General features: G+C 40.6%; 1 protein-coding gene across 2 annotated transcripts in view; it reads left to right on the top strand.

Moving 5' to 3' along the window:
- LOC135220891 (ubiquitin carboxyl-terminal hydrolase 24-like) overlaps window positions 1-15710 on the top strand; it is a 394433-nt gene that overhangs the window by 256966 nt on the left and 121757 nt on the right. For both annotated transcript variants that reach the window (XM_064258501.1, XM_064258502.1), the window contains exons 22-24: window positions 11611-11771; window positions 12425-12552; window positions 12687-12822. In XM_064258501.1, the coding sequence (XP_064114571.1) occupies window positions 11611-11771; window positions 12425-12552; window positions 12687-12822 (425 nt within the window). The remainder of the gene's footprint in view (window positions 1-11610; window positions 11772-12424; window positions 12553-12686; window positions 12823-15710) is intronic.

Here is a 15710-nt window from a genome sequence, read left to right on the forward strand (position 1 = left end):
TGTGCAATTTCATGTAGAATAAAACGAAAAATATTTGAAGGTTATAGCTTTTCTTATTTCCGAAATAATTGCATATGAAAAAATATAAAAAAAAATTCTACATTCGGTCAACTTTAACTCGTCAGATATGGTCAAAAACTGCAATTGTAAGCTAATACTCTTACAGTATAGTAATATTCAATCATTTGTCTTCATTTTGAAAGAAATTGGAAGTCTCTAGGACAATATTTAGATTTATGGTGAATTTATGAAAAAAATATTTGTTTATGTCCGCGCGTTACAAATTCATGCATTATTTTGTGATAATATTTTCTCTGTGTTGCTTTTATCATTTTACAATGTGTTATATACCAAAATGATCGCAATTTAGTGTACATTACAACGAAAAAAAGTAACTTGTTACCTTTAACCGTTTTGCGCACAGCGCAATTTGAATACAATTATGTATGAAATTTTGTTTTTGCCCTATCATATATTGTATTATTTATATATGATAATGATAATTTTTTTCATTTCTGATGGTTGCATACTAAACTTCAGGCAATGACAAAAAAAGGAGCCAAAAATGAACTCTTAATCTTGAAAACTAAGCGCGCTGTAATTTTTTGAAAAAAATATTTTTCCCGCTTCCGCGCTTACTCTGAAACACCTCCGGCACACGGGAGACAATTTTTTTTTTACCGTTTCGGCGTTTAAGGGTTAAGAGGAAGCAACTTAGGTCCCCTTTATCTTCTGCATCCTCTTCAGCTGCTGCTACTTCATCGTCATATTCATCTTCTCCCGCTATTAGACATTGGAGGATTAAGGACTTCGTCTCTGTTCCATCTCTAAGAAGGGTAAGGCAGTTTCCTCTATGTCACCTTCATAGAGGAAATTCCTGTTCTAAGGAACAGGAGAGGCTGTGCCTCTCCTGTTCCTTAGAAGAAGTCTTTGGTTGTTCCTACGTCCCCTGCTTGTCCTGTTCAAGTTCAGAGGAAGTTTGACAAAGCTCCAATTTTAAGGAATCAGGAGTGACAGAACCTGCTGCTAGAATTCCATTTTCTATTAGGTCTCCCAGAAGTTCTTCATCCCCTCATTGCCATTTTTTTTTTTTTTTTTTTTTTTTTATCATAGAAGGGTTTGTAACTCTTCCTTTATTCTTGTGGGCATGGATGTATATGTTGGCGCAACCGTAAAGTTGCAGACGGACGTATGTCTAGTCACAGCTATGGGTCTCAGTTCAACCGTGATTCTTCTTCAGTTGCTTAAACCCTCATTTTATTTCTCATTCTCCAAGGAGAGACCACGTATGTTGTTCATTTCCCATGTTTGCAGACATGACTCGTCAAAACCAAGGGATTATGCATGTTCATCTTCCCTTGTTCGCAGACGTGACTCGCGGACGTGACTCTTCAAGGCTAAGAGGCAATGCATGTCCGTCGAATGAGAAGGGGTCTTCTGTTTCTCAAGGTGGTGATAAGGATCCCTCTCTTCACCCACTACAGGACTTCAGCCTCCTTCCCAGGAATCAGAGGATTTGGAGAGCTTGGAGTTTCTTTCTTCTTATTCAGAGGTTATTGATCTCATTCGTAAGTTCAATAATCTTTCTAAGAAGACTGAAACTCCTGCGCTCCCCCCTATAGGTATAGAGGCTCTGCTAGGACTGAGGAAGGACTTGAGGATATCTTTTGAGTTGCCTTGTTCTGATCATGCTAATTAAGTCTTGCATCATGTTAACTTTTATTTTGGGATGTGTTAATTCTCTCCATTCCAGCAGATCTTTAAAATTTCTCCCACCTCCTCTTTCTTGCCATAGAAGATATTACTCTGCAAGATTCTTTCCTCTTCTGGGTAGACAGGTCAGCTTTGATGTTGTCCGTTTGAAGTCAGGGTTGACTGGATCAGGTTAGAAGCTGCTACGATGGAATATCTGCCTCTTCTGCCTTCCAGACTGTTTCATGGTTAGACTTATGGTCTAGGGCAGTAGAAGGATTTCTTCATCTTCTGCAAGAGAAGAAGTCAATATGTAGTTCATCTTACATCACGTTATTGTAATCTGGTGCTAAGGCTGTATTGTACGTATCTCTCACATTTCAATGCAAAATTGTGGGCCAACTTACTACTGATGAGGAGGGACACAGCCCTCTCTAAGATAGCCCGTTCCATCAATGTTGACTCACTGTTGTCCTTAAGGAATGGGGACATCCTTGAGTCCCAGCTCCTGCTCCTTAGGGAACAGCTGGAAACTGCTATCGACAGGCACGGGCTGACAATAATGATCATCTTGTCCAGCAGGCAGTAAGTCATCAGCCCCTCTTCGCCCAGCTGCTCCAAGGCAGAATAGGCAGTACCCTCCCAAGAAAACTTCAAGGCTATGACCTCGGTAAAGGCTTCTGAACCTGCTTCGTCATTGAAGAAACAGCCTCAGCAACATCACTTTCAGTCCAGCTCTTCAAAACCAGAGAGGGGGGAATAAGGGCAGTGCCAGGGAAGAAGATGATAGATTGGGCGCCTTTCCCCACTCTTTGCCAGCAGTGGTTGGATGCCTGGTGAGCCATTGGGTTACGGGGCAGAACCTTGGGTAGTAGATGTCTTGTGCGTAGGATGTCTACTTTCCTTCGACTTCCCTCCTCCTCTCTCCAGTTGTCCTCTCCTTCACCTGACTTATGTCCAAGGCTCTCTGAAACATCTAGCTCTCCAAGAAGAAGTGATGAAGGTGATGAACAAGGGAGCAGTAGAGCAAGTAATATGTCTGTCTCAGGGGTTCTACAGCCAAGTCTTCCTGGTCCAAAAGCAAGGCCACTGGCAATTGGAGACTGGTAATAGACTTCTCAGCCCTGAACCAATTCATCAGGAAGTCGTGGTTCAAGGTGGAGACCCCTCAGACAGTCTTAGCAGCTGTGAGAAACAGTGACTTCATGCTGACTGTAGACTTGAAGGACTCATACTTCCAGATCTGTATCCATCCCTCTTCCAGGAAGTTCCTTCGCCTCAGTCTTGGAGAGTTTGTATTCCAGTTCAAAGTCCTTTGTATTGGACTGATGACAGCTCTTCAAGTGTTCACAAGAGTCTTTGCCCTATTGTTGACATGGGCTCATGCTCACGGGATCCTTCTTCGTAGATATTTTGATGATTGGTTGGTCTTAGCAAGTTCCTGGGAAAGGTTGATAAATTTGGAAAAGTACAATCTTCATCCCTGCCAGAGGATTCTGTACTTGGGAATGATCATAGACATGACCTCGTTGGACCAGAGGATAGAGAAGTTCAGTACAGTAGATTGTTCCTTCCTGGCCACATGAAAACAATTAGCTCATGAGGGGCAGGTAATTTTAGGCCTCTTGACTTCTCTAGAGAAGCTGGTTCCTCATGGATGTCTACATTTTTGGTCCCTGCAATTGTGACTGAAGGAATTTTGGTCTTCATTAGGGGATTCCTCTCAGCTTCAGGTTCCTTAGGCAACAGAAGGAAGAAACAACCTTCTGTGGTGGTTGGATGACAAGAACATGACAATGGGAGTACCTCTTCATTCCCACCCCCTCTCTGGAACTTCTGTTCTCAAACACCTCCTCCCAAGGGGGTTGGAGGGCTCATCTAGAAGAGCTGACCTCAGGAGTGTGGAGTTCTCCAGACAATTAACTTCACATCAGTGTACTGGAGTTAAAGGTTGCCTTCCAAGCACTTCAGGAGTTGCGAGAGAGGGTGATGGGGCAATCCATCGTTCTGATGTCGGACAACGCTACAATGGTAGCTTATGTGAACAAATGGGGCTGGTGTCACACCAGCCTCATTTGTTGACAATTGAATTATATCAATGGGCAATCAACAATTTTGTTGGGCTTGTGGACTGATACATTACAGGCAAAAGGAATGGGGTGGCTGACAAGCAAAGTTGCCGGAGTCAAGGTCTGGGTGCAGTTAGAGGTCTATTGTTCAGTGGTCCCAGATCCATTTGCCATGGCAGAGGATGCCCTTCAACATCCTTGGGACAACCTGGACATTTATGCCTTTCCCCCATTCTGCCTGATCCATTATGTCCTGAACAGAGTTATGGGTTCCCAGAATATCAGAATGACCCTGGTAGCTCCTCTCTGGTGCCAAGCAGAGTGGTTCCTGGATCTTCAATCTCTTCTCCCAATGGTTCTGAGAGAAATTCCACCTTGGCACTATATTCTCAGACAACTTCATATAGGGGGACACTGTCACCTCGAACTTAAGCAAAGTTAAGTTCCAGATCCCCTCGTGCAAGGCGAATATTTGCGTAAGTTTGTCTGGAATAGACATAGCTCTCTTTATCTTCCATATATGCAATGCAATGAATTGTATTTTAAATTATATATTAACCCTGTTGTCTGAATGTTAGATACACACATCTCTAGTGTTTCAGAGGCTTAGGTCCCCTTCCTTGGAAATTCTCTTATCTAGGAAGGGTGACCAGATGTGCTGAACATCCAGTCAGTTCAGAATTCTCATACCTCCCATCAGGTTAAGACCCAGGTTTGTTTTGCGTATGAACAAATGACAAATTTTTAATTAATGTAATTTGTATTTTTCCTGGCTAACATACCTACTGTTGTAACATTAACTGCCTACCTCTAGCCACCCCTCCTCTGGTTAACCATGGCTTGGAAGAAAAACATACGTCAGGAAGTTGGTCTGGGGTCTTTGACTTCTTTCAACCATTTTTTTTATGATGGATGCCAGATGCCACCAATTCCATGCATATACAATTCTTAATGTTTTCAACTGGTTTCCAGCAGGCTCCAGAAGAAATATCTTAATTGTTAAGACTGCAGGTTTGTTAGCTATGAAAAATAAAAGTTAATATTTTGTCATTTTTTATTATTTATTTATTTTAATATTTAATATACTTTCTGATGTTGACATACCAGCAAACTGAAAACCTTTAACAGTACCAAGTAACATGTGCAGTACAAATTGCCCAGCTGTTGTTTGTTGGAAGTTTTCTTGGCCAACAGTTTCTCATTGCGTGAAAATGGATGAGACTACTGGTGACATAGTGTTTTATACGTACCATACGAACATGTTTGATCATGATAGCCTTGTTATAACAAGATTTACCTGTACAGTAAACCCTTTGGTAGCTAATAACATTCCCTTTGAGTCAGGGTTGTTGCTAATATTGCAATGCAATATTTATGTTGACCTCTTTTATTTCATCCACACCCATGGTGTATGATCCTTCGTTAGAGCCCATTTAGTACCAACTTAGTAACATTTTGGGCCTTTTGCAAAAGCCCAGTAACATTTTGGGCCTTTTGCAAAAGCCCCCTGCAGTGGCACAGGATATGTTGGACTTGGCTCCCTTATCAATTTCATCCAATGATGAAGCTATCAACCAGGAACACCCTCACACAGGTTATGCAGCTCTCCTCAAGTATTTTCTGGTCAGTTTTCTGACGTTTTTGACACCAGCGGCCTAGCCCTCGTGTGCTTCGGCTTTTATAATGAGGACTCAGCCTGTTGAGTCTCCCAGGCTCCCCACGATGGTTCTTTCATCTTCTTCAAGGAAAGCCTTGACAGAGATGGAAGGATGGCTCTTTGAGAAGAGGGAGCTTGGCAAGGCTGTCTTCTTTACCCCTCCCTCTCGCCTTTCTCATAGGAGGTACCTTCTATATGTCACCAAAGAAGCTCCTTCTTTGGGAGTCGCTACCTCCTTCCAAGGGGGCTTCTCCAGCCTGATTGATTCCTCTCGCAGATTGGCTTTTGTGTCTGCCAAGATTATTTTCATATCGACGGAGCTCAACCATCTTGTACAATATATTTTTAAGGTCTTTGAAGTGTCTGCTGATTGGCTAGGTGTCTTCTCTTGTGTGGACAAAGTCATTATGGAAGGATCTTTTTTCTCGGGTTACAGTGGAGGAGATAACCTCAGATATCCAGAAAAAATCCACAATATCTCCTGACTCAGTCAACCAGGTGTCCCAAGGAGTCAGTTTTGTTTGTCACTAAGCACATTCACTTCCATTGTCCCTGTACATCTGGACTCCAGGAAGTATCTGAGGTTCATGTTCAAGGGCAGAATCTTTCATTTTCAGCCTCTGTGCTTCAGCCTCTTCACAGCTTTCACTTATGTTCTTGCACCTGTGAAGTGGCTCCACCTCATAGGCATCAATGTCTGTCTCTATTTAAACAATTGGCTTCTATACTCTCCCTCAAGAGAAAAGTGCATGAAGGACCTATGGAAGAGCCTTCTCGCCCAGGATCTTGGCTTACTAGTCAGCGCACAAAGTCGAATCTTGTTCCAACTCAAGTAATTCTTGTTTTGGGGATGACAATCGACTCTGAATTTTTGGTCTTCTGTATCCCCCAAAAGAGTCAAGTCATGCCTTTAGACAGTTCGAAGCTTCCTCTCTCTCCCATCCTGTTCAGCCAGAAAATTAATGAGTCTTCTAGGAACTCTCATCCATCGAGAAGTTTGTCCCATTTGGAAGACTTCATGAGGGTATTGCAATTCTTCCTGAAGGCTATGTGGAACAGGAAAGCTCATCCAGACTACTTGTTTCCCATCACATCAGAAACCAAAGAAGACCCTCAGTGGTAGCTATTAGAAGGAAGGCTTTTAGATGGGAAGTCTCTCCTTCCTTTGAGCCCCAGCCTAGCCTTATACTCGGTTGCATCGGATCTGGGTTAGGGGGCTCTTTTGTAAGACATGGAATTCTGGGACGTGGTCCTAGGAAGAGAGGTAACTTCACCTTAGTGTAAGAGAATTGAAGGCATTCATTTAGGCCTTCAAAGTTTTAGCAGCAACCATGCAACATTGAGGAACCATTGCCTTTCAATATTTTGCCCTTCAATCTGGGACCCTCTGGCATTGGCAATGGATGCCATGCTTCAGGATTGATTGAACTTGGATGTGTATGCCTTACCGCCATTTAACATGATCAGGGAAGTTTTAAAAAGGTTTTTAACACACCACAATACTTCAATGACCCTAGTTGCTCCATTCTGGCCTCTAAAACAGTGATTCCTGGACCTTCTCAGGCTGCTAGTGGGCTTTCCAAGATTTCTGCCCCAGAGACCAATTCTTCTCATACAGCCGCAATTTCAACGATTCCACCGAGGACTATCTGCTCTTGCTCTGACAGGCTTTAGACTGTCAGGAGGCTTGTCAGAGCAAAGGGCTTTTCAAAACAAGCTGCAGAGGTGATTGCAAAGTTTAGACATCAGTCTTCCGCAGGGTCTACGAGGCCAAGTGGGCAGTTTTCCGCAACTTATTCTAAAACCTCTAAAATGCAGAGTGCAGATTTTCTCTCCCTTTTGAAGTCTTCTTGAGGTTTAGCTTCGACTACCATCAAAGGATACAGAGTCATGCTTGGTTCGATTTTTAGACAGATAGTACCTGGATTATTTGTCTAATCAGGATATTAGCAATTTAATTTAAGTCCTTTGACATGACTGAGCAGAAGAGGACAGACTTGGTCTCCTGGAACCTGGACGTTGTCCTTAAATGGCTCTAGGGCCCTCTGTTTGAGCCCCTTTACTCTATCTTTTTCAGGAATTTAACAAGGAAAACTCTTTTCCTTGTTGCTTTGGCTATGGCCAAAAGAATCATGGAGTGACAGGGCATAGACAAGAGAGTCGGATTCTCTCAAGGAGAGACAGTCTGCTCATTTATGCTTGGTTTTCTGGCTAAGAACGAGACTCACTTCAAGTCCTGGCACCTTTCTTTCATCATCAAGGTCCAGAAGAAGAGAGAGAGAGAGGTCTTTGCCCTGTAAGGGCTTTGAGATATTACCTTAATTAGACCAAGATGATCAGAGGCCCCTCTAGCAACCTCTGGGGGTCTGTAGGAAATCCTGCTCGACCACTTTCCAAGAATGCATTTGGCATTCTTTTCAAGAGGTATCACCATGTCACACTCAAAAATTCAGGAGGACTCTATGCCCACCTTTAAAGTTAAAGCCCACAAAATTTCTGTTGCATTATTTGCACGAAGTTGAGACTGTTTTAGAAAATTGCAGTACCCTGGGTCTGTTTTCAGTGGCTGTCATGATATTGGGGGGGACTAAGCATAGGAGAAAATCCTTCTATTCTCTATCTCAGCCTGATATTGGGTGTTAAGGGGGCCGGCCGGAACCTCTATATATGGAGGTATAGGGCGAAAAATGCAAAGTCATGAAAAAATTCATGGAGCTTCATATGGCAATTAAGAATACGTATACGAAATATTTCGTCAAAATTCCTCTTACTTTCGTAGTTACAGGGTAATTAGTTAACGTAACTCAATAAGCCTAAAACATTGATCCGTACAAGAAAATGCAATATTTCTCCTATTATTGTAAATTTTGATAATTATTGTCAAAGAAATTGGGAGAAATGGCATCTGTAGACATTCCCCGAGTCGAGAAGGAGACTTCAGGCTCAAGCTACCAAGTTTAGTGCGATCACAGACGTCAAGTAGTCTACACGTTCCATTTCACGTCTGACATTCGCCTGATTTCACGTATGTTTATGTATGTTTCGGCAAGAATTTCATCATGCCAATGAGGAAAAGACAAGGGAAACATCTCGCTAACATACAGACGAAGAAAAATCGCTCAAGTATTATTACAGAATATCATAATATATGCGTAGTTAGTGAAGAGAGAGAGGGGAGGGTTGCTTAGTAACGCCCCCGTCTTGCTTGACAGCACACGTCACACTGTGCCTAAGGCTATGATCTTTGAGCAAAGAGATCTTCATTTATGATAAATAACAAAGTTTTGGTTTTTTAAAACCCAAAATGGAATATGAAATTCATAATAATCATGATTTATTAAATTGTCTTTGTAAAAAAAAGTGTACGCCTTCGAGTTTCACCTCTTGATATTCTCTTGCAATTACGTTTGTTTATCTTGGTTTCGGGCAAGAATTTCATCATGCCAAAGAGGAAAATACAAAGAAAACATCTCGCTAACATACAAAAGAAGAAAATTCGCTGTAGTAAGCCGAGTTAGTGAAGGGGAGAGAGAGAATTGCGTAGGAAGGAGTGCCCCATCTTGCCTCAAGCAGTGCCCCAGGCTGCGATATATGAGCAAAGGGATCATCATTTATGATTAAATTATGATAAATAAAATAGTTTTGGTTTATTAATACACAAAAAACAAATATATATCCATAATAATCATTATTTATTAATATTGTCTTTATAGAAATACGAAGGAAAACTTTGAACGCCCGTATCTCAAAACTATACTTATTGACCTTCAAAATCTATCTTCTCACTTAGTTTTAAAGCTATAACATTGGAATTTGGTATATAACTCAGAAAGACATTATAGAACAATCAAATAGAGCCCTTTTTTCCAATTTTTATTTCGTATTTTTTTTATAAATTTTTTTCTCCTGATTTATAGGGTTTATTTTTTGACCATATTGAAAAATTCATATCTAGCAAAAAAATGACTTTTAGAAAAAAACTCTCCATTCGATTGGAGGTCTACATCAGGTCTATATATGGTAGTAATCCCAGGTCTTAATATTAAATATCAAGGGAGGAGATAGAATTTGAAAAATGGTTATTTTCGGGATAAATCGCCCTGGCGTCACAAAACCGAAGGTCAGAGGCGAAAATCATATGCGGTTTGGAGATGTCCCAAGTCACCTTATTAAGTGGTATGAATATCAAAGTCCTGTCCTTGAAAAAGGGCATTAGCCGGCCGGCCCCCTTAAGTCTTGCGGAGCCAGGGGGTACTTTGTACCTAGAGTAGCCACCAGTCTTTTAGTGGATGGGTAGTGGTTTTTATTTTATGTGTATGTAACAGCAATTTCTGGTTTGTCTATGGTGTTACCGTACCCAGGGGAAGGGTAATTTTTTATTCTTTGTTAGCCATTGGAATATTTCATTGTTGCAAAGCTCTCACTTAAGTAAATGCGCTCCACGGCTATACTGCCATGGCAATGTGGGTTAAGATGAGCACCAATCAGAGAGTATCTTCATGCTGTAGCTCTGTTACCATGTAAGGTTACAACAAGCATATGACAATGCTAGTTACCTTTCTACTTTAAACTCATTACCATCACAGGCAGTCCCCAGTTATTGGCGGTCCCGGTTAATGGTGATCTGGTTTTATGGCACTTGTCTACCGCCATAAAATTGGGAGTTTATGGCACAATAACAAGCTGAGTTTCGGTTATCGGTGCCATAAGGTGCCAACCATATCGTTATGGCACCATAACATACCTAACAGTGACACCATTAACCAGTTATTGGTGCCATTAACAGAAACTCGGTGCCTTAAGCCATAAATTACTGAGTTTTGGTTAATGGCAGTTTTCGCTTATCAGCATCCTCCGAAAACAGAACCCCCGCTAATAACCGGGGACTGCCTGTACTGAATGTTTTTTGAGTAGAATATGTCTATGTATCCCATCTGTTCTGTCAGTGCGGGATTCTGTAATTACATGGTAAGTTACTTATATGAAAATGATATTTTTATAATAGAATTTAGTTTCATATTTACTTACCAAGTAATTACAAAATTGAAACCCTCCCTCTTCCCCTCTCATGGACATAGGGCACTTTGTTAAAATTGGTAATACAGAATATGTCCATGTAGCCCATCTCCTGTCAGTGTGGGGTTCAGCTATGTAATTACATGGTAAGTTGCTTATATAAAAATGATATTTTTATAATGAAATTAAGTTTCATATTTACTTCCCAAGTAATTACAGAATCAAAACCCTCCTTCCTCCCTTGTCATGGACTTGAAGCACTAAGTTAGAATTGGTAATACAGATTCACATACTCTAAATCATATACTTTTACCTTACATCTTTTGACAAGCAACAACTAGGATATCTGTACTTCCCCACATCAACAACAATAAGAATTTTTACAAATTTTGTGTTCCCAGCTTCAGTGAATTTATACTCTGTAACTGCTTTCACTAGATTGATATACAGTACTCGACAAGATACTAGGCTGCTTAGCATCATGCGGCCTACTACCTTGTTGAATTTTGAAGAACAGAAAATTTATGAAGAAATTTTGTCAGTCCATTATGATACTTACAGTGTGTAGAGAAAGGGGTGGAGCTCAGATACTCAACAAGTCATGTTTGGAGGTTTAATAAGAGCCTGTATACATTTTTTGTACAGTGCTCCCACCTCAATTTTTGCTTACACATATCACTTTATTGCCCCTGTGACCTTCAAAATTCGACAAGAGATTAGGCTGTTAGACACTAAGTGGCCTAATATCTTGTCAAGTACTGTATTTGACAACATTAATATATGCACCCTCTGGTGACAGTTACTCACCCAAGAGAAAGCTTAAGTCTTCATTTTGCAAATAACTAAGTTGCTTGTAGTATAGGATCATAAAAGTATATGAGCTTTTATTTTTTTGTCCTTTGCAAGAACAATTATGTTCATATTTTTATATTACTGGAAATGTTTGCTTCTCAACCCCAATATTTGAATCTGTTCATGCAGCTTTGCCTTGTTGAGGCTTAGAGTGATGATTGATAATAAATGCATGGGGAAGACTATCATAAGCACTTCTTTAATTAGGAGTGATCCTGTATCTCAGCGGATTGGTAACATTGTAAGTGATAGTGCATAAGTGAAATTAATAGTTGTATTTAGTATATACCAAAAAATGATGTAGAATTCTCTTATTTCCTCCAGTATGCACCTGCAGTTGATGGAAGATGTGCCAGTGGATATGTTGGACTAAAAAATGGAGGTGCAACATGTTATATGAATTCCGTCCTTCAGCAGTTGTTCATGGTGCAAGGAGTACCTGAAGACATTTTGGGTGTTACTAGTGAGGAAGAGAATGAAGACAGGTTAGATTTGTCCTTATTTGGTAAAGGATTTGGATATTTTCAAATCTTACTAGCTTTATTAAATTAAGTCTATTTAGATGATGAATTGATTGCTTGACTTCATTATTTTCACCCAAGGATTGAATGATTGTTTGGGGTTAGTTATTAATTTTGTCAATAAATTCCCCTTTTTTGGATAATTAGAATATAAATAGCCACTTTTCTTTATGGTGTAGTTTTAGGATGAATAGTGAGAGACTAGGTGGTGGGGTTATTCAGTATTGACTGTATACAGGAATCATTCAGTACATGATCTTTGTCCAGTATGGATGAAATTTTATTTTTGAAATAGTATATCTCTGGTCTTTCATAATGAAAATATCTCTGGTGTTTCAACAATAATTAACTCTACCACCCTACCACCAGAGTCATGTTTGACCCAATTTTTCTTTATAATATGTATTCAGATTTTTGTTACCCTTTAGAAAATATAATGAGAATTATTCAACAGCAATTTGTTTGAAAGGCTTTTGTAAATTAGCTTGTAAATTTTAAATTTACTCATGTCTGGGTTGAGCGTATAATCACAATTGAGTTCTGTTGTTGGCTATGAAAACTTATAATAAAACATGTCTTCTTTTATTTATGTAGCTGATTTGTTTACTATTTTGCAGCTTGTTTTACCAGCTGCAAACAGTATTTGGCCATTTAATGGAATCACAGTTACAGTATTATGTACCAGACCAATTTTGGAAGTGCTTTAGAATGGATGGTCAGCCAGTCAATGTTCGAGAACAACAGGGTTAGTTTGCTTATTGTGGTTTTTAGAAAGTATAATCATGTCAATTTTAAGATTAGAGAGATATGAATAATGGATTTCTGTTAAGATATATGGAGTTGTGTATACCCCATTAACTGTTTTTATTTGTCGTCTAGATGCATTTGAGTTTTATACAAGGCTGACAGAACAAGTTGATGAGTATCTCAAAAGTAAAGGACAAGAGAGCGTCTTTGCAAGAAGATTTGAAGGTGTATACTCTATCCAGAGAATATGTCAAGATTGTCCCCATAGGTTAGTATCTTATATGCATTTTTCATCTGTTTTATTTAAGAAATGTTGTTATTTTTAAGGAATTAGTGTATGATCTTTTAAGGATATCGCTTTAATAAGAAACCTTATTGGAATGGGTTGTAGGTCATTAGCAACCAGTGAGAAAGTTATTAGCTACTTATAGTGTATAATGGACTACATTTACAATACTGTACTTAGGTGCCTTGGTCTCTCTTTTATAAACCAAAGGTGTGAACATGGTAGTGATTTCAAGTAATTTTGTGTGTTGAGTAATTTTTTGTGTTAAAAGTTAGATTCCCCAAACAGTGTTAAGGGCACATTCTTCAAGTAGCTCAGACTTCACTGAGTAGATATCATGCAAATGATATTTCCAAGACTTAGACAGCTTCAATAACCTCCTCGTTGCGACGCCAGTAAGAACTAACAAATCAATAAAATCAAATCCAAGACTTAGATTGCATCAGCAGCAGTCCTTTTCTAAATGTAGTACTTTTTACTGTGCATTGTACAACTCAAAGCATTAAATGTTAATGGGAAGCAGGAGACTCGGCCTTAATGTAATTAAAAGAAATTTGAACTATTAGAGAAATGACTTTATCATATCAGGGTGTGTTATTATTGGTAATATTTAGAGCGAGCTCACATTTAAGTGGAAAAAACCAGAAGGCCACTTACCTTACTAAGCAGTTTAAGACGTGGAAATCATTTTTTGGAAAATGGTTGGCTTTTGGAGAAGAAGGAATATGGCAAGGCTGTCTTCTGCTCCCCTCCTTCTCTCCTGCCTTAGAGGAGATATCTTCCATATGCGACTGGGGAAGCTCCTTCTTTGGGAGTCGCCTCCTCCCAAGGGGACTTCTCCAGCCTTATTGATTCAGCTCACAGGTCAGCCTTTAATTCTGCAAAGATTATGTTTGCATTGACCCAACTCAACCATTTAGTAAGTGATGTTTTTAAGGTCTTCAGTTTTTTAGACTGGACTGTAGGGACCCTTGCTTAGAAAACAGAAGACTGTAACACTCTTGTAGGGGACTTGTCTTCCAACTGGTTTGGTGTCCTCTCTTGTACAGACAAGGATATTAAGGACTGCTCCCTGGTACTGGCTGCTTTGTATTCCTTTAGATTGGTTAAAAAGAAGGAACAGTACTGTTGTTTTACCATGAAAGAAGTTACTTCCATCCAAAGGTTGGCTCTCTATTCTCAGCTTTGGATCTCCTTTTTTTCCTTGGGCTACAGTGGAGCACATAGCTGCAGACCTTTAGAAAAAAATCAACACAAGATCTCCAGGCACAGTCAGCTAAGCATCACAAGGAGTCAGTTTTGTTTGGCTCAAGAACAGTGTCCCCTCTTCAACAGCAGCCCTTTTGAGACTTGTAGAGCAAGATCTTGGCCCCACCCACTCGTGAACCTACGCTCAGTTTGTCCACAAGCAGTCTACTGTTAGACCTTCCTCTTGCAAGTGAGGATCCCATTCTTTGTGTTCCAGTGGGACCCAGGCTTTTCCATTTTTGGTACAAGTGGAAAGCCAAGAGCCTTGGGTCTTGAAAGTCCAAAGAGAGGGCTACTCCATATCATTCAGGGAAGGAAGAGAACTGTAGAGGTGGTCGAAGACGTGAACACAGGTTTCTACAACGGTCTGTTCATCATCCCCATGTCATTGGAAGGTTGAAAACCTGTCCTGGATGTCAGCTCACTGAATTTCATTGTTCAGAAAATGAAATTCAGATGGAAACAAACCAGTCAGTCCTGTCATCCATTTGCTAGTGCAATTGGATGGTGACCATCTATATGCAGGACACATACTTCCATTTCCCATACCCAAACTCCAGGAAGCACCTGAGGTTTGTTTTCCAGAGCAGAGTCTTTCAGTTTCAGGGTCTGTGCTTTGGCCTCCCTACAACTCCTCAAGTATTCACTTTTGTTCTCGCCCCTCTGGCAAAGTGGCTCCATCTCATGGGCATCATTGTCTGCCTGTATTTGGATGATTGGCTCCTACTTTCTCCTTCGAGAAAAGTGCACAGAAGACCTTTGGAAGACACTTCTCTCCCAGGATCTGGGCCTTCTAATTAATCTTCAGAAGTCACAACTAGTTCTGACTAAAGTTAAGTTAACTATACCTTAGTTTTACTAGACCACTGAGCTGATTAACAGCTGTCCTAGGGCTGCCCCAAAGGATTAGACATTTTTACGTAGCTAGGAACCAATTGGTTACCTAGCAACGGGACCTACAGCTTATTGTGGGATCTGAACCACATTATATCGAGATATGAATTTCTATCACCAGAAATAAATTCCTTTGGTTCCACGTTGCATGGAACCAGTGGTTATTCAGCAACGGGACCAATGGCTTTACGTGACTTCCGAACCACGTCGAGAGTGACTTCTGTCACCAGAAATACACATCTCTAACCCTTCAGTGGAATGCCCCAGAATCGAACTCGCAGCCACCAAGGTGGCAGGCCAAGACCATACCAATCTCACCACTGAGGCGCCTGGGATCTGGGTTGAGGAGCTCTTCTAGAGGACACAGAAGTTTCCAGGACATGGTCCCTGGATGAGAAGAAACTCCATATCAGTGAGAGAGAACTGAAGCCCCCAGTCGTTTACACCAGTGACCTTCAAGAAGACAGTAGCAGTTCATTCGGACAGCATGACCGCTCTGTCCTACATGAGGAACCAGGGAGGTACTCACTCCTCCCTCTATGAAACAGCAAAGGATCTCCTTCTTTGGGCACAGGGATATTGCACCAAGATCGTTACACTATTCATCCAGGACAAGCTGAATGTCCTAGCGGACATATTGAGCCGCTGCAGACAGGTTCTACCTACGGAGTGGATGCTGAATCCGCAGGTGTGCATCGACCTTAGGAAACTGGGAAAAGCTGTTGATA

This window comes from Macrobrachium nipponense, chromosome 2 (genome assembly GCF_015104395.2).
Source record: "Macrobrachium nipponense isolate FS-2020 chromosome 2, ASM1510439v2, whole genome shotgun sequence".
Classification (NCBI taxonomy): Eukaryota; Metazoa; Arthropoda; class Malacostraca; order Decapoda; family Palaemonidae; genus Macrobrachium; species Macrobrachium nipponense.